At 40.7% G+C, this 18,793-nt stretch overlaps 1 protein-coding gene across 1 annotated transcript; it reads left to right on the top strand.

Moving 5' to 3' along the window:
• Window positions 1–251: 251 nt before the first annotated feature.
• On the top strand, window positions 252–18,793 carry LOC149300958 (DNA ligase 3-like). The gene is made up of 20 exons (XM_089484647.1): window positions 252–537; window positions 809–946; window positions 1,241–1,441; window positions 3,428–3,579; window positions 3,887–4,053; window positions 4,394–4,471; window positions 4,859–5,018; window positions 10,968–11,123; window positions 11,223–11,354; window positions 11,550–11,629; window positions 11,706–11,793; window positions 11,875–11,952; window positions 12,034–12,157; window positions 12,268–12,410; window positions 13,146–13,220; window positions 13,723–13,869; window positions 15,498–15,684; window positions 15,983–16,074; window positions 17,913–17,978; window positions 18,557–18,793. Exons 1-20 carry the CDS (start codon window positions 252–254, stop codon window positions 18,791–18,793), a joined length of 2,787 nt encoding a protein of 928 aa, XP_089340773.1.

The following is an 18,793-nucleotide window of genomic DNA, read 5'->3' as shown; positions in this document are numbered from 1 at the left end:
TGAGACTCAAGATCCGAATACGTGTCTTTTTTTTGTGGTCTTCAATAAAACATTTCTAATATTTTCTCCGCAGAATTTTTATGAAAGCTTCCTTTAAGTTCCTAATTCTTCAGACAGCACGGACATTTTATCAGCTGTCAGCAAAGGCGCCTACGAAATTTTCTGTTCCACTTCACTTTCCAAGACATCCGGTTCTTCATCAGGGCATCGGTCGCTTAAATTGTGCTGTGAGGTTCTGCAACTGTCACAGTATGGCAGAGCAGCGGTACTTGGTAGAGTATGCCAAACGTGGCACTGCTGGTTGCAAAAAATGCAAGGAGAAGATTGGCAAGGGATTGGTACGCATAGGCAAAGTGGTTCCAAACCCTTTCAGCGAGTCTGCTGGGGACATGAAAGAGTGGTACCATGTCAAGTGCATGTTTGAGAAACTTGAGCGAGCAAGGGCAACCACCAAGAAGATTGACGATCTTACTGAACTGGAAGGATGGCAAGAGCTTCAAGACCCTGAGAGAGATCTGATTACTCAGCACATCAAAGGTGATTTTTATTTTTATTTTGCTTTTCCTTGTCCTGGTGTGTTGTGGCTGATTAGCTGGGTCACGGTTGAAATACCACTCATTTGTGTTAGTAGTCCTTTCATATTGCTGCAACTCACCCACCACCACTTGTGAAGGACTATTTTGGAGATGAAAATGCTGCCAGGGTGGTCCTTCCACGATACTAAGTCAATTTGCTGGGCATTTTATATTTAGTACACTTTTAGCATGTCTATTTAAAAATCTTTTGCAACTGTCTATTTTGTTTCCAGAACTTGCTGCCAAAGCAGGAGCCACACCTCGAAAAAAGACCCCATCTAAGGCAAACCAGTCTCCAGCAGCACAGGCATCGGCAACCAATAAAGCGCCAGCAACGAGCCCTTCCCCTCTCAAATTTTCAGGATTCTCTGGTAAAGCCTTATTTTACACAGTACACACATGGTTATTCCTATATTGTACTGGACCATATGGTATAGGTCAATGCAAACGACTATGTATTGCCCCAGACCCTCAGCCTGTCCTTTAAAATCTTTGAAAGCTTTGGGTCACAATAAGTGGACCAGGTCTAGACCCACTAAGGATATGTCCTGTGAATAAGAGTGGATGTACTTTTATATCTTTGATGCAATAAATCTCAAAACGTGTTTTTGAAATATAAATTCATTTACTTTTTTTTTCTCTCCGGTTAATTGTCCTCCTTACAGCAAAATCACCCCAGGCTCCAGCTCCACCCACACCCAGTTCTAGTAGTGGTTCAAGTCTTTCAACGGCAAAGTGTGACCCCAAACATAAAGACTGCCTTCTGCGTGAGTTTCGTAAGCTCTGTGCGATGGTTGCTGAGCAGTCAAGCTACAACACCAAGACACAGATCATCCATGACTTCCTCACCAAAGGCACCAGTGGTGGTATGTTGACAAAAGACACAAGCTATAATTATTGGATCTTGTACTAAAGGGGAAAGAAAGAAACCAAGTTCTAGAAAGCAATTAGAAATAGCATCTAGTTGAGCCAAACCTGGTGAATTTCAAAAAATCTGATTATTGAAAATAGCTTCATAGCAATGTTTAAAAGGACCAGATTGTGGCATTTATTTAGGTTTTTATCTTCAAAAGTTAACAAATTCAGTAGGGCTGCAACTAACTATTATTTTAATAATCGATTAGTTGGCCGATTATTTTTTTCGATTAATCGGATAAAATTTTTTATTTTTTTTTCAATTTAAAATAATGTAATAAAAAACGTACAATTTACACATTTATCTCTATCACAATGGCCTCTCTATTCACCTTCTTATTTTACTGACATAATAATGAAAGCTACAAGAACCCCAAACACAGTGTTTCTCAAACTAGGTTTTAATACAAAGTTATTAGTAAATATTAATTCATATGTTAGTTTTTATTAAATATGAAAAATAGTTATGAGAAAAAAGCCTTGTTTAAATTTTTTTTATTTACCAAACTGCCCCCGGTTATGCACATCTGACCCCCAGCTTGCCACTCTGCCCCCATATATGCCTTATACCTCTTATATGCCAGTGATATGCAACTGAGCCCCCTGATATACCTTTTACCCTCAGATATGTTTTATGCCCCCCTGATATGCCTAATATCGATATGCCTTATACCCCCTATATGCCACTGAGCCCCCTGATATACCTTTTACCCCAGATATGTTTTATGCCCCCCTGATATGCCTAATATCGATTACCCCCCATACACCACTATAACTCACCCATACACCACTCTGGCTCCTCCCCCTCCCATACACCACTCTGCCCCCTCCCATACATCACTTTGGCTCCTCCCCCTCCCATATACCACTTTGCCCCCTCCCATACACCACTGCCTCCTCCCCCTCCCATACATCACTTTGGCTCCTCCCCCCTCCCATACATCACTCTGCCTCCTCCCCCTCCCATACATCACTTTGCCTCCTCCCCCCTCCCATACTCCACTCTGCCTCCTGTCAGCCACGGAGGTTCACAAGACACCAGGGAGCCGGGTAGAGAGGCAGAGTGCCGTATGGGAGGGGGAGGAGCCAGAGTGGTGTATGGGAGGGTGGCTCCCATACACCCCTCTGACTCCTCCCCCTCCCATACACCGTTCTGCCTCTCTACCCGGATCCGTTACTGACAGGAACTTTCACTGCAGCTTCATAGAAGCCTCAGCGTAAGTGAAGGTGAGTAACGGAGGCTGTCTGTGCGATGCAGACCCCCACCGGCTGACAGAGAGGATGATCCTCTGTCAGCCGGTGGGGGTCTAAACGATGCGCACAGACAGCCTCCGTTACTGCCCTTCACTTACGCTGAGGCTTCTATGAAGTCAGTAACGGAGCCGGGTAGAGAGGCAGAGTGATGTATGGGAGGGGGGAGGAGTCAGAGCGGTGTATAGGAGGGGGAGAGAGACGGAAGTGAGAGACCGGCCGACAGTGAGGGGAATCCAGGTCCCCTGCAGCGTTGCGGGGGATCTGGATTCTAGTGTTATAATCCGATCTCGGTTTGAGGTCGGATTATAATATTTTTATAATCAATAAAAATCGGTTCGATTTGACAACGATTTTCATTATCGATTATTATCGATTAGTTGTTTCAGCCCTAAAATTCAGTTTCGAGAGCGTGATTAAGAAAACAGTCCCGCTCGGGCTCTAGTGTGATCTAATTACAAAACCTTGTGTAAATCAGAACGGCATGCGAGCTACCAATGGTTGTCTTCACGTATGGCTTTTTAGCTCATGTAACATACAACAGCAGATGTCTCTGTATGTTATGTTTTTTCTTCTGTGTAAAATGTACAACATTACAAATGTGAGACCAAACCTAATATCTTGATAAAATAGATAATGCACATCTCTAAAGTGTTCATGGTGGCTTTTTTTCACATCTGGTGCAGATGGTTTCCATGGCGATATGTACCTGACAGTAAAGCTGTTATTACCGGGAGTCATTAAGAGTGTGTACAACCTGAACGATAAGCAGATTGTCAAGCTCTTCAGCCGTATTTTTAACTGCAACCAAGATGACATGGTTCGGGATCTTGAACAGGTATGTCACAAAACATAAAGGAATGCTTTTAATCTTGTGCAAGGCAGTAAACCAGCAATGAAGACATCTGGGTTGTTTTACACCTTGCACCGGTCAAAAAGACAAAAATAGAAATGTGTGAACATTTTTTACAGTTTTTATATCTCCGTTCACACCTGCACTGATTTTGTTGGTAATTCTTCTAATCAGTAAGTATTCATCGAAGTAGTGGAGGAAGTGCTTCTTTGCACCAGTCATGCCACAGAAGTCCAGCAGTGACTTGTTTTTTTTTAAATTTCCTAATACTATATTTTGCTTTTATGATTAGGGAGATGTCTCGGAGACTGTTCGTATTTTCTTTGAAGACAGCAAACATTTCCCTCCAGCTGCTAAAAGTCTTTTAACGATTCACGATGTGGACGATATGCTCACCCAGCTCTCCAAGATGACCAAAGAAGAGGACCAACAGAAAGTCCTGGAAGACATTGCTAGCAGGTGCAATGTTACGGTGTAGTAGAGATTTGAATAAATGTTTGTTTAAAATATTGTTATGTAAACATACATCCAGGTTAGTTTTAAAGCATCAAGCAGTAAAGTTGATGATAAAAAAATATTATCTAGCATTCTAAGCTTATACAATAACTGTACTGGAGTTTTTTATTCTGTGTTTCAATTTATAAAATTTTGGTTTTATTTTTACTTTTCGTTGTATTGTCCCAAACAACTAATGCTGAAAAACCTTTGCCATCAGGGTTCATGGTTTGCCTTGATAGGCATAGTTTTACAGAATAATTTGTTGGTGAACCAGTGCACTTACAAAAAATGTTTTGTACAGGTGTACCAGCAATGACCTGAAATGTATCATCCGTCTCATCAAACATGACCTGAAAATGAATTCTGGTGCTAAGCATGTGTAAGTAATTTTGCTTGGTACTCCGCTAGATAGGTGTTGTGTGGATTTGTTCCTTCACCAAGAGCTAGTTTGAGTGGATCATCCATCTTGACCTGTGTAATTCTTTCACCCCATTAATACATTCGGCAGGAGCTGAATATATCACTTTTGTAGTTAAATGTAGCGTTTGAGTGTATATTTCTCATTGTACTACTGTAACTTGAACCACAACCATAATAAACTTTTATAAAAAGTGAGTTGGAGAGGCAAAACTTGTCTACAGGGGACGGTTTATTCCAAAAATTCTGGATTTGAAAAAAATCCTTCTTGTGACTCGTGGCTGTAATCAAGCAAAAATGCCACCCTAATCATACATAACATAAACATCAGCTGTGTTTTCCCTTTCAGATTGGACGCTCTTGATCCCAATGCATATGATGCATTTAAAGCTTCTCGCAGTCTGGGGGATGTTGTGGAGAGAGTTTTACGCAACCAACAGGAAGCACCAGGAATGAAACGCACACTTAGCGTTCAGGCTTCCCTGATGACCCCTGTTCAACCCATGCTGGTGAGGAGCCCGCTGTTGCTATGATAATGTTAACCCATGAATAACTTACCAGGTGTTTAGTGCATTCATTTGTATATCAGTTAACATTTGTGTTTGAACTAAGTGCAGACATACCCAAAGGATAACCATCAGCCTGATTTGGAATAGAAGCTTCTATGATTTTGATCTTTTTAATAAGTCTTTCACAATTACAGATTTTCCTAGCCTAGGCGTCAGAAAATATAGATTTTATTAAAGACAGGAGGCGACTATTATGCTTATACTTTCTTTACTACTCACAGCAGCAAAATGGTTAATAAACAGGTTAGGTAGAGAAGAAAAAATGACAACCAAACATGACAGGAACAATATGCTGAGAACCAATAATATGAATAGATAGGTATAAAACAGGTGTAATCAATTAGTCCCTCCTCTTTCGTGCTGCGACGGTGTATTAGAACTTGGAACGATGAAATAACCATAGGAATTCTGGAACGAAGAACTGGAACTATGAATTCTTGAAGAGGAACGATGAAATCATAACGGTGTAACGGAATAAACGATTAGGCTGAAAGAGAGAGCAAAGGGTGGGTTAAGGGAGGGATAATAGTCGCCTCCTGTCTTTAATAAAATCTATATTTTCTGACGCCTAGGCTAGGAAAATCTGTAATTTTATCTCAGACAGGAGGCTCCTATTATGCTAGTTTAAAGCATAAGTACTAATCATAACACAGTCCTAGAAACATGAGAAGTGGGTCTAAAATAAAAGGATTTAAATGTAGATTCCGATGACCAGTCGGCAGCTTTAAGAATGACTAATAGAGAGCCTCCTGCCTGGAAAGTCTTGGTAGACATAGCGCCCCTAGAAGAGTGTGCACCAAATATGGAGATGTCAATGCCTGCAGAGGACATGACATACCTCACCCACCTGGCTAAGGTGGCGGAGGATACTGGAAGGTGAGGTTTACAGTATGAAATAAGTAATTGAGTGGATGTAGGAGATCTAAATGGAAGCGTCTTTTGTTCGTAAGTTTGTAAGCAACGAACTACACATAATTTGGGATGGTCTGGGAAATTTGGATAGAAAATAGTTCTAAGGTTAGTCTTGGTACGTTTAACAATGTTAAATGAAACTCCATCTGGAGAAAAAGATCTAAATGATAAGTCTAGAGATTTAACATCAGATACTCTTTTAAAAGATATAAGACACAGTAACATAGTTAATTTACAAGACAGCATTTTCAGGGATAAATCAGGGTTATCATCCCAATTAGATAATAGTTGAAAAACCAAATTTACGTCCCATGTGTCAGTGTATTTAGGTAGAGGGGGTCTGGTAAGTCTGATACCCCTGAGTAATTTGCATATGAGAGGATGTTTGCCTACATGGAGGTGGTCAATGGGAGGGTGTTTTGCTGAGATAGCTGAACGATAAAGGTTGATGGTACGGTAAGCTTTACCTGCATCGAATTGGAAGGAGAGGAAATTTAGTATGTGGGAGAGAGATGCTTGAACGGGATCCAAATCCCGTTGTAAGCACCAATGAATCCAAAGTTTCCAGGCTGATCTGTAATTAGATCTGGTACCTGGAGCCCATGCCTCGGATAGTAATTTTTGAGTTGAGATCGAAAATTCTGGATTAGATCCGAATGCCCCGAAATCAACCAGGCGACAAGGGTCAGTTGGTTGGATAGGATGAGAGGGTGAGGGTTCCCTAGCGGGTCGGACAGGATCGATCGGAAGTTTGGGAGGATCCTCGGGAAGTCTACAATCATGCTCAGGAGTTGTGGAAACCATGGTTGGGCAGGCCACCAAGGGGTTATCAGAACTAGGGGGTGTTTCTGAACCGAGACTTGGAGGAGAACTCGGGATATCATCACAAATGGAGGGAACGCATAGTTGGTCCCTGGTGGCCATGTCTGGAGGAAAGCATCTGTTCCTAGAGCCTCCGGGTCTGGACGCCAACTGAAGAAGTGTTGCAGTTGGCGGTTGAGGCGTGAAGCAAAGAGGTCCATCTGAAGGGGACCCATAGGGAGATAATCTTTTGGAATGTTGAATGATGGAGTTGCCAATCGCTGTAATCGACAAGGAATCGGGAATTCCAGTCTGCGATAGTATTGGATAAGCCAGGGAGGTATTCTGCCTTCAGAGAAATATTGTTGTCTAGACAGAAATGCCAAAATTGTTTGTCTAAATCTGCTAAAGGTTTCGATCTCGTGCCTCCCAATTTGTTGATGTATTGAACTGCTGTCACATTGTCCCATCCTGAGTAGGACACAGCAGTTGGTCTTGTGTTTGACGAAACTCTTCAGAGCGAAGGAGCCTGCCAACAATTCCAGATAGTTGATATGCATGTTGGACTCCATAGAAGACCATTTCCCTCCAGTTGAAGAAGTTCCGCAACGAGCACCCCAGCCAAGGAGACTGGCATCTGATTCTATAACAATGTCGGGAAAGGATCCGAAAATCGCTCTCCCGTTCCAGGATTGTACTTGATGAAGCCACCAAAGAAGTTCTTCTCTGGCATCTGAGTTGAGAGGGATTTCGTCTGAATACCCTAGCCCTTCTCTCAAGTGTTTCGCCTTGAGACGTTGAAGAGCTCGGTAATGAAGAGGAGCTGGGAATATGGCTTGTACAGAAGCTGATAAGAGGCCTACTATGATTTTTAATTTCTTTGAAGGAAGGCTGAGAGTAGCTTCCATGGAATTGATAACAAAACCTAAGAATTCTATTTCTTGCGAAGGGAGTAGGATAGATTTCTGTTCGTTGATAATAAAACCTAGATCCGTCAGAATGGATAAAGTCCAGGTCATGTGGACATGTACGGAATCGAGGTTTTGTGACATTACAAGAATGTCGTCTAAATAGATGATAAGCCTCACTCCCCGACTCCTGAGGAGTGCGATTACAGGTTTTAGAATCTTTGTGAAGCACCAAGGTGCTGAAGAAAGGCCAAATGGAAGGCATGTGAATTGCCACCTTTGGCCTTTCCAGAGGAATTGAAGGTATTTCTGATGGTCCGGATGAATGGGGACTGTTAAATATGCGTCTTTTAAATCTATTTTTATCATCCAATCGTCTTTTAGTAAGAGGTCCCGAAGGAAATGTATTCCCTCCATTTTGAAATGTTGATAGCGGACATAGTTGTTTAGATGTCGTAAATGTATTACTGGTCGGTAACCTCCATCTTTCTTTTTCACAAGAAAAAGATTGCTGAGGAAACCCATTGAGTTGTGGGGAGCTGGGATGATGGCGTTTTTGTTGATTAGATCTGAGATTTCTATCTGGATGAGAGACTGATCTGCTAGGGAAAAATGTATTGGGAAAGGAAGGGATGACTGAATAGGAAGGGACACAAAATCTATTTTGTACCCCGTGATGGTATTGAGTACCCAAGGATCTAAAGTTATGGTGTTCCAAATGTGGGAAAAAAGGGCTAATCTGCCCCCTAAGTTTGTTGGGGAAGAAGGGGAATGATTGAATCTCACCTGAATAGCCACGGGATCTCTGGAATCCGCGTTGTCCCCTAGGTTTCCATTGTCTTCCTCTAGAAGGGAAGAATGGGGAGGAATTTCGATGGTCTGATTGTGGTCTGTATTTGTCCGAGATAGAGCCTTTGAAATATTGTCTGGCGTGAGAGCTGTGGCTGGGAAAGCGGCCCCTGCCTTTCCCAGCCTTCCCAAAAACCTTTTGGGAGAAGGATTTGTTCAAGGACAGTTTAGCTTTGTCCAATGTAGAAAAGATGCCCACATATTTGCTGATTTCCTTAATGAACGCCTCGCCGAATAAACAGCCGTCGGCTGATGGACCTGGTTCCTTATGGGCAATGTTCATTAGCAGTGGGTCCATCTTTAGGAGTATAGAGCGCCTCCGTTTACTGGCCATAGCAGTATTGGCGTTTCCAAAGAAACAAATTGCTCTTTGTGCCCAGCCTCTTAGGATTTCGGTGTCCACCGGGATTCCTGTGTTTGCCGATTCCTCTGCCAATTCACAGATCTTAGCAAGAGGACCAAGGATATCTAAGAATTTATCCTGACAGGACCTCATAGACCTATCTAGACCTTTCTTGGGGTTCTTCCCTGATTTAATGAGGTATTGTAAAATAGTCGGGTCTATTTCAGGTGTCAGTGACACTTTGTTGGAAAGTGTGGGTCTGGGGCACTCTGCGCGAAGCTTGTTTCTGGTTGATTTGTCCATTGATTTCCTGAGCCATGTCTCCATATAGTGAGCCAAATGGGAGGAAGGTGTCCATTCCGATGAGCGGGGATGTTTAATGTGCCCTGGGTCAAAGAAGGGCTTGCCTTTGGCATCACATGCAACATTTTCTGAATTATCAGTTGTTGCAACCTCCTCCTGTAAATCAGATAATGAGTCTGAATATACCTCATCTATAGTCTCATAGGACTGTGCATCCGAGTCTGAGGAATCATTGGAGGAATCATTGGAGGAGGTAGTGTTAGAGTCAGGTTTACGCCTGTACGCTTTTTTATCCCGTTTATCTTCCTCACGGGCAGAGGGTTTAGAGTGTGACTTTTTATAGCTGTGGTGTGACAGCTTTTCTGAGGTAAAATCACGTTCCTTTTCTTTAGATGGCCCTTTGGAACGTTTGGATTTATTTTCTGGGCTTTCCAGGCAATGTTTCCTCTTATGGGATGCCTTTTTTGACTTAGAAAACCCTTGGGCCAACTCACGGGAAGATTCCTCAGGTGACCAAAAGACCTCAGGGGGTTATAAACTCTCTGTGCCTCTCTCTGGCTATGGAGATGGCTGACTCCATGGATTTAGAAAAGACTTCTTGCATTGAAGTCATAGCCGTAATAATGGCATTGGACACAGAAGTATTCAGAGACTGGTCAGCAGTATTAGAGAAAGGGCCTTCAGAAATAACAGTACCTGTGGTATGTTTAACAGCCTCAGAAACAGATTTCTTAGATAGCTCCTGTTAGCCATGGTAAATGAATTAGTGTAGATAATATTTAAGGTAAATAAACACTGTGTGTAAATTGTGTCACAGGATTGAGCAAACTGCAACAATGTATGTTACTCAGCTAAAGAACTTGATAGCTCTGAGGGAGTGGGCGGGAATGCGAGTCAGCTGGGCACCAACTGAGGTAATCTCGCGGGGGGGGTTCATACGTCACGTGACGCAGAGGAGCCTAGAAAGGAGAAGCAAACGGCATGAAAATGGCCACTGCAAGGAGAAAGACCAGGAGATATGAATGCAGGGCAAGGTAGAATAGATGTTGGTCTAACCGCTGTGTTAAAACAATGCAGGATCAGACCGGAGAGGGAGTAAGCAGCCCTGGCAAAACATGCTGCAAATTGTGTAAGCTGTATGGGCTGTATGGTTTGAATAATGAGTTACCTCCTGTATAAATTGAATAAGGGAGATAAACCATGAATTAAGTACACAATTAAAATAAAATATATTAAATATATATATATCAAATATGTGCAAAATAAGAGTAATATTGAGGAGCACAGTGACAAGATACTTAACTCTCCGAAGGAGCAGCAAAGAAAGAGGAGGGACTAATTGATTACACCTGTTTTATACCTATCTATTCATATTATTGGTTCTCAGCATATTGTTCCTGTCATGTTTGGTTGTCATTTTTTCTTCTCTACCTAACCTGTTTATTAACCATTTTGCTGCTGTGAGTAGTAAAGAAAGTATAAGCATAATAGGAGCCTCCTGTCTGAGATAAAATCACGTGTTTTGTAATAAATTAAGTGTTAGTGTGCCAGCTGTTTGATTACATTTCTTCTATAACACACTGGTTGTGCCTTTGATAAAATACCAACAGAATGTGGTTTTTTTTGTTTTATGCAGGATTTCTACTGCTCTCTCATACATAGTTTATACATTCTTTATTATGTATGGCTTTTTTGTGTATTAAACTGTTGTTTGGACTGTTTTCACTTTTCACTCCCCCCCCCCCCCCCCCCCCCCCCCCCCGTGCACCATAGGCTGAGGCCTGCAAATCTATAGAGTACGCCATGAAGAAATGCCCAAATGGAATGTATGCCGAAATAAAGTATGATGGGGAGAGAGTTCAAGTACACAAAAGCGGTGATCACTTCAGCTACTTCAGCCGTAGCCTTAAGCCTGTTCTTCCCCATAAGGCAAGTTTTTTAGTTTGCAGTGTTTGTCTTAACTAATACATACATTTATATAATACTTTTTTCATAAGAGCAAAACTCTTTAATTTGTTTTTATTCTAGGTTGCTCATTTCAAGGATTATATTCCTAAAGCTTTTCCTGGTGGGAACAGCATAATCTTGGATGCTGAAGTTCTTCTGATTGATACCAATACAGGCAAGCCCCTGCCCTTTGGAACGCTGGGTGTTCACAAGGTACAGTTTGGATTCTAAACTCTTCTAGCCTTTTTCTTTATCGCTTTCTTTCCAAATGGAATGCTTCAGGAACACCTGTAACTATAGGAGAAGATGCAGGATGTTAACTTTGTTTCACTTAATATTTTACTTTAATGGCAATACAAACACCATGTATTTGGATATTTAAATAAGTTTTTTTGTTTTCTTTTGCAGAAAGCGGCTTTCAAGGATGCAAATGTGTGCCTTTTTGTCTTCGACTGCATCTACTTTAATGGAGTTAGCTTAATGGACAGGTATTTGGGACAGGGTGCTAATCTAATAATAAAGCGTTCTACTGTACCTACCTCTGACCAGTATGTTCTTTCACAGGCCACTTTGTGAGCGGCGGAAGTTTATGCGTGATAATATGGTGGAGATTGCCAACCACGTTATGTTCTCTGAGATGAAACATGTCACAGTGAGTTACTCACCTTAAGTACTTTTTGCTGTTTTAATTTTTTTTGGTCTGTATAGCTAACAAATACATTTGATTTTCTAGAAAGCTACAGATCTGGCTGACATGATAACTCGTGTAATCAGAGAGGGTTTGGAAGGACTTGTCTTAAAGGATTTAAAGGTAAGCATTACAGAAGAGGATATTTTAAACTGTGTGGATATAATTAGCACTGTCTTATGATGCTTTTGTTCTTGATAACAGGGGATCTACGAGCCAGGCAAACGCCACTGGTTAAAAGTGAAGAAGGACTACTTAAATGAAGGTGCAATGGCAGACACGGCTGACTTGGCTGTCTTGGGTGCATATTATGGAAAGGGAGCAAATGGTAAGTGTATTTGGAAATCTGAGTTTGTGCAATAGTGAAAGCATCTGTGTTCTAAAATGACAGGCAGTGTTTTATAATTCTAATTGTTACTACTTCCACCCTCATGTTAGGTGGCATGATGTCAATCTTCCTTATGGGCTGTTATGACCCACAAAGCCAGAAGTGGTGTACTGTGACCAAGTGCTCAAGTGGTTATGATGATGCTACACTTGCACGTCTTCAGAAGGAGCTGGACATGGTGAAGATCAGCAAAGTGAGATTTTTACATTTTATTTTTTTTTTACGTTTCTTATAACTTTGTGATCATACTTTTGGGTTAAGAAGTTTTTAAATCACATTAATGTGTAGGCATCGCCAAGTAACAAACTTCTTCGGTTTACATGAACATAAAGATTTCAGGACTGGATTTATTTTTTATGTCCTAAAGATTTTTTTTTGGGGGGGGGGGGGGGGACTTGTATCTGTTTAAACCATGATTTCCCTTTTCCATATTTGTACCCACACAAATTATATATAGTTTTGTTCAGGGTAAGTTGGACACCGTAGGCTCCACGCTAACCTATGACACAATTTACGTTGGTCAGCATCCCCTAATTAGTCACATCTCACATTCCTTTTTTTATGTTGAAGAGGGCCACGTCCATACTTTACTTAATGCCCTGTATTATAGACGTAATAGTGCAGGGTCGTACCGAGCACTTTTATACTTCATCAATTAGCAGTAAGCTAGCAATGCTGGCTTCAGGTTGTCAATGGACAGCCTGATTTTCTTTGTAGTGGCAGGGAGACGAACCTGTACATCCATATGGGAGTGCTAAAGGTGTATGGTTATTAGGATTGTGCATGCCTTGGTATATATTACTACTACCACTACTACTATTCATGTAGCCTGACATTGTGTTCCTCAAAAAGATGAAAGGAACCAAGGAAAGGTTGAAATCCTTTAAAGAGAGACACTTCAGAAATCATATGTAATCTTCCTTCATAGGATCCATCCAAACTACCTGTATGGCTGAAGATCAACAAGAATTACTACCCGGATTTTATTATACGGGATCCTGAGGTAATACAGTGAAATGTTTTAATAGCATTAAGTGATATTTCCAAAGTGATGTTTCATCGGTCAAGTATATTGCTGAGAAGCATTCATCAAAGTATTGTTGATGAAGTCAGTAATGTGTTCTTTGTCAAAGCTTAGATTGGGGATATTGGCCTAAGATTGCCGGTAAGCTATAGTTTTGCACCCCTGAATCTTATTAATTTTATATTCAAGCAGGGATTTTGGATTTGGTCTTTCTTTACCGATATGTTTTACATTGCAAAAAAAAATGTGATGGTATTGTATAAATCAATTAGCGTATCAATTAATACCATAATCCTTCCAATTCAGTTTATAGATGCCTAATTAACATAAGATGTAGCAAATCAATAACTCTGATCCCCGACATTGGCTTATGTTTTCTATGTACTTTGTGGAAACAAATTTAGAGGATGTTTGTGTATTAAGATCTTTATCAGTATGTTATACAACAATTGTTTTATTTTTTTTTGTCATTCTGCTGCAGAAAGCTCCCATTTGGGAAATAACTGGAGCAGAGTTCTCTAAAGCAGAGGCCCACACGGCAGGTGGTCTCTCTATTCGGTTTCCGCGCTGCACCCGTTTCCGTGATGACAAAGACTGGAAAAGTGCAACGACCCTCCAACAGCTAAAGGTAGGGCTATGGCCCTCATTTATTTTGGTACTTTAGGAAGATTTACAAAATACAAGTAAACAAGATTCAAATGTGACAGCTATGGTGGAGAACACATAGCTCACTAATCATTTTATTGCATGGCATAAGGTTGTTAAGGTTACATTATTAGAGGGCTGCACAAAAAGGTATATGTTTATGCATGATTAACTGTCACAGAAGGAATCATTACCACTGAAAAACAAAATCAGGCATTTGTCTTTGATTATACTATGTTATAGTGAACGTCTGATTTTGTACAAGTGTGCCATTGTTGGTGTGTGTATTTCTTTTGTTTGTTTTTTTTTATTTTTATTTAAATTTGCTGTGAACAGTTTACCCCTTTAAAATATAGGCATTCTGAACTTTGTTTTTAGTTATTTTAAAGCTATGGAGACCACCTCTTATCCTTTAGGAACATCTGTAGCTTTAACTAAACCTAGTAAACTCATTTGCATTCAATATCTCAAGAACATATAATAAGCCCTTGATTTTAAGCACATTCCATCATTCTTACTTTCTTATGATTGTAACTGTAGCTGCTGTGCAATTACTTATCTAAATTTCAAGGCTGTTTGTTCACATCCAAATTACATGCGGTGAAATGCTTTTGAATGTTTTATGTAGGATGATTGAACTGTTTTGGAAAGCACATTTCCATTTGTGTTATGATTGGTGTTCATGTATGTACAGGTTTTATTGATTTCACATTTGTTGTAATAAAAGCCATGCAGACAAACTTATGACAACAAAGGGATGCATGAATTAATGTAGGCTGATATTCTGCTTGATCGATTATAATTATGGTAAAAAAATGGAAAAAGGATGTTTTTTTCGAGGGGCTCATCAGCCAACACACTTGGTGTGTTTGATAGCCGAGTGTCACTTTAAAAAGACAAGGTTTTTATATTCTTGTTTGCCTTATAATTCAACCTTAAATAGAGGACTGACTATAAGGACGATGCGTGCAGACAACCTCTGCTGCTGCTCCCGGGGCTTCTATGACAGAGCACCTGCATGAAATGATCTTCCGGCACTTCGCCATATAAGCCCCGGCAGCAGTGTAGGTTGTCAACGTGCATCATGCAGGTGTCTACCAGCTCCACTAGAGATCAGTGAGTGTGGGGGGGGAGGGGGGCAGAGTGGGGCAGATGTGCATAACTTAGGGACAGGTTGGCAAATAAAAACAAGAAATGCATTTTTCTCAAATTTACATGTGAATTAATATTTTCTAGTAAACCTTTTTAATTATCGGGTAGTCTTATATTCAGGCTTTTTTTTCCTTAATATTGAAATTTTAGAGGGTTGTCTTATAATTGAACTTATATGGTACATAAAATTCCCCCCTTTGAAAATACATGGAGGCATTCAGATGCATCCCTGTACATGAACACACTTTCCCCACCCCCAACCATCTCCTTGGCATGCAGGAGATGTGTTCGGTCAAACATCTTTCCAGCTTAATACTGCTTATGTGCCTTTACTCTCCATCAGCCAGCTCCAGCTCTTGCGTGTGCAAGAGTTGCAGGGGGCTAAGGAGATACAATGTTGTGATGATCATCTGGGTCAGTTTAACAACCCTGCCTTGTATAAACGTCTGTTTGTTTTAGGAGCTTTATCGGTTGTCTAAAGAGAAATCAGACTTCAGCATTGCAGCTACATCGTCTCAGGACGAGGGAGGGTCATCTGAGAGCAGCAGCCGTGAAAATGATGGCAATTCAAGGCCACCCTCTCCTAGTGGCAAAACTCCAAAAGCTGCTACTTCTAAATCCCCTGCCAGAGAAAAAAAGCAAGATAGTAAGTCGCTTATGTTTGATTTCTGTTGGTGTATAGGGCTAGCAGTTCCTACTTGACAAATGGGAACTTCACAAGGTCATACAAAAATAAAACTGGTGTTAAATCGCTAAAATAACTCCTCGGTTTAATAGAGAAAAATACTTGGCAGGACTAACCAACAAATTGAATTGGTGGCTGTTTTAAAGCTTCATTGTTCCTTAGCTTGTCTGTACTGGGATGATCAGAGTTCTAGCTCTGTGGGTTGGTGCTTTACGGAATATAGCTTCTGTTGGTTATGATTCTTTTTTGTTTCTGTTAGGTAAAAAACCACCTCCACCACAGAAAAAGGAAGAGCCACCCAAAGCAGAGAAGCGTAAATTAGAACCTCCAGTTTCTGTGCAGAGTAAAAAGGTTAGTAATTGACATATATATGTATAATATCATACATACCAAAAAGTATATGAACCCTTTGGGAATTACTTGGTTTTCTGCATTAATGGTTCACAAAACAAGTATACACAAATACAATGTGCTTAAGGTAATAACGCGCAAACAGATTAATCTTTCATGTCTTTATTGAACACACCCATGAAACAGTCATTCTGACCCTATCCTGTATTATATCTTGATAAACTTGGGAATTCATTGTTCCTTAATAATGACATGCTGTACAGGCCCCAAATTGGCAAAGCAGCCCCAAACCATGATGCTCCCTCCACTGTACTTCACCGTTTGGATCATATTCTGATGCTCATATGTGGTGCCTTTTTTTTTTTTTTTTTTTTTTACACCATAAGTAGTGCTGCCTTCTTCCTGAACAAGTCCACAAAACATTTTCCTAGTAGTCTGCTAGAGAACCAGTGTCTTCCTCCGTGGTGTCCTGCTATGGACAAGCCAATTCAATATTTTGTGTATGGTAGATTCATGAACCGAGATGTGCCTTTCGCTGTTACTCTAGGGCAGGGCTCGACAAATCCCAGGCGCCTAGGTGCATGGAAGCCTACAGCAGTCATCAAAGAGACCCCCCCCTGCAATGGCTGGTCTATAGACCAGCAATTGCGTCCCAGCTGCCAGAGGCAGCTTCAGGGACAGTAGGAGAGGGTTCTTCGGTCTCCACATGAGTGTGGAGACCAGCCCAAACACCCCCCTGTGGCCCGATTGCTCCATGAGAGCGACAGTGCAGCGTTAACCCCTTCAATTCCACAATTGTGTGACACATTCGTGGCATTGCAGGGGTTAACATTTGTCCCCACAAGCTTGTGGGGACTAAATATCAGTCAATGCTGTGCTCCAATGGAACATCAGCATTGAAAGCATAAAAAAAAATAAAAAATAAACAAAAACCATCACTGACCTGAAAGTCCAGGGTGCTTCCAGGTCAAATGCTGTGAGTTTAGAAAGTGGGCTGATAATGATCAGATCACTCCTAACCAACTGTATAAAAAAAAAAAAAAAAAAAAAAACAACAATCCTGGCTCCTAACTTTTTTTAGCTGGCGCCTAGATTCACAACAAATTTGTCAAGCCCTGCTCTAGGGTTGTTTTTTTTTTGTTTTTTTGTTGTTTTTTTTTATTTAGAGAGTAGCCACAGTACTAGATCATCTCCATTTATAAAGTTTCTCTGTGGACTGATAAATATGTAAGCATTTTTGAGATTACTTTAACACTTTTGGTTGTAGGTCTTCTGGGGCATGGTTCATATCATATCAGCAGAAGTTTGTTTTGGGGTTTTTTTATGTCAAAGTAGCTCTAAAATTCACCTCCAATCCAGTTTTCATTAACTCTAGATATGTTAGCTTATGTTGAAGTGATTAGCTTCAGGGTTCCCATACTTTTGCCAACCCACACTGTAAATGTTTGCATTCAATATCAACAAGAACAATACAATAACTTGTATGTTGGTTAAAACAGGCTTTGTTGTTACTTAGATGAGGATCGTATCATATTATAGGACAATTTTATACATAAATGCTGGTAATATGTTTAGGTTGCAGTGTTATGAGCCGGTACAGCTGCCACCACCAGCGGCATCTTTAGCATACATAAAGCAACTTTTATGCCTGTTTACGTAAGACTGAAAAGTGAAAATCAACGGAAGTCAATTCTGCCTGCATTAATGGTTCATTAATGGTTCAACTGGGAAATATTTTATTTCATTTCTTTCTGCTTTGTGAGGAAATAGGAACAAAAATGTATAAGTTCAAAAGGGACCACATTGTGCTTATTAAATATGTTTGCATTTCTCCACAGTCCAAAAGCTTAGAAGCTAGTCATAGCAATGGACACGGCGTGGCCCAGTTACAGTCTGCTTCCAAGGTATGAAACGATGTAATGTCAGCCCTAAATCCTTTAGGCATGTCCGCTGTTACATATTTAGCTATAAATGTGTCTGGAAGTGTCTCACTTTTAGCTTTATGTTACAGGGAAAGAGAGAGGTGTGAACAGCAGAGGCGAGGTAGATAATGCTTCATAAGAGTTAATAAACTTCAATTAGATCATATATTGTCATTTGATTTCTATCTTTGACACTGTCTGGGGCAAGCCTCACTGCTCTTAATAGCATGTGATTAGACAGCTTGGTTTTTTTTTTTGTGTTTGAGGCGGATGAGGACATTGGGACATAACCCTCACAACAGACTTTAAGTTCTGTGTTTGTGTCTTAAGTGATCTGCGTAACCGTATTATCTATTTAAGTTGTACTCTGAATGTAGTAAATGCACTAAATGTTTACAACATTAAGTTTCTACAAAACCCTGTGTTGGCCAAAGGAGTTCAGATATGCTGGCCATACTTGAGACAGATCATATTGCTAGTGCTTACCAGGAGAGTACTAATGTGCTATTTTGTTTTCAGACCCTTGTGACATTAATGTATAATTTTTAATCTTCTGTTAGACCCTCCTGGATATATTCACTGGTGTAAAGCTATATCTACCTTCCTCAATGGATGATTTTGCCAAGCTCCGTCGCTACTTTGTTGCCTATGATGGAGACCTTGTACCGGAATTTGATGCTCCTTCGGCCACACATGTAATGGGTGACATAGCTGAGAGTTCTCCAGATGCCAAACACGTAACACCACGTTGGATTTGGGAGTGCATCAGGCGCAGACGATTAGTTGCACCATGCTGA

Source organism: Sceloporus occidentalis, unplaced genomic scaffold (assembly GCF_023333645.1).
Source record: "Sceloporus occidentalis isolate IW3139 unplaced genomic scaffold, rSceOcc1.0.p SCAF_22, whole genome shotgun sequence".
In the NCBI taxonomy this organism is placed as follows: Eukaryota; Metazoa; Chordata; class Lepidosauria; order Squamata; family Phrynosomatidae; genus Sceloporus; species Sceloporus occidentalis.
This window is presented reverse-complemented; position numbering and strand designations above follow the sequence as displayed.

Excerpts from the sequence above, each read along its gene's own strand:
- LOC149300958 (XM_089484647.1), top strand. The coding sequence starts at position 252 with ATGGCAGAGCAGCGGTACTTGGTAGAGTATGCCAAACGTGGCACTGCT. Across the intron at positions 12,158-12,267 it reads TTATGGAAAGGGAGCAAATG|GTGGCATGATGTCAATCTTC; the intron begins GTAAGTGTATTT and ends CCCTCATGTTAG. Across the intron at positions 12,411-13,145 it reads ACATGGTGAAGATCAGCAAA|GATCCATCCAAACTACCTGT; the intron begins GTGAGATTTTTA and ends CTTCCTTCATAG.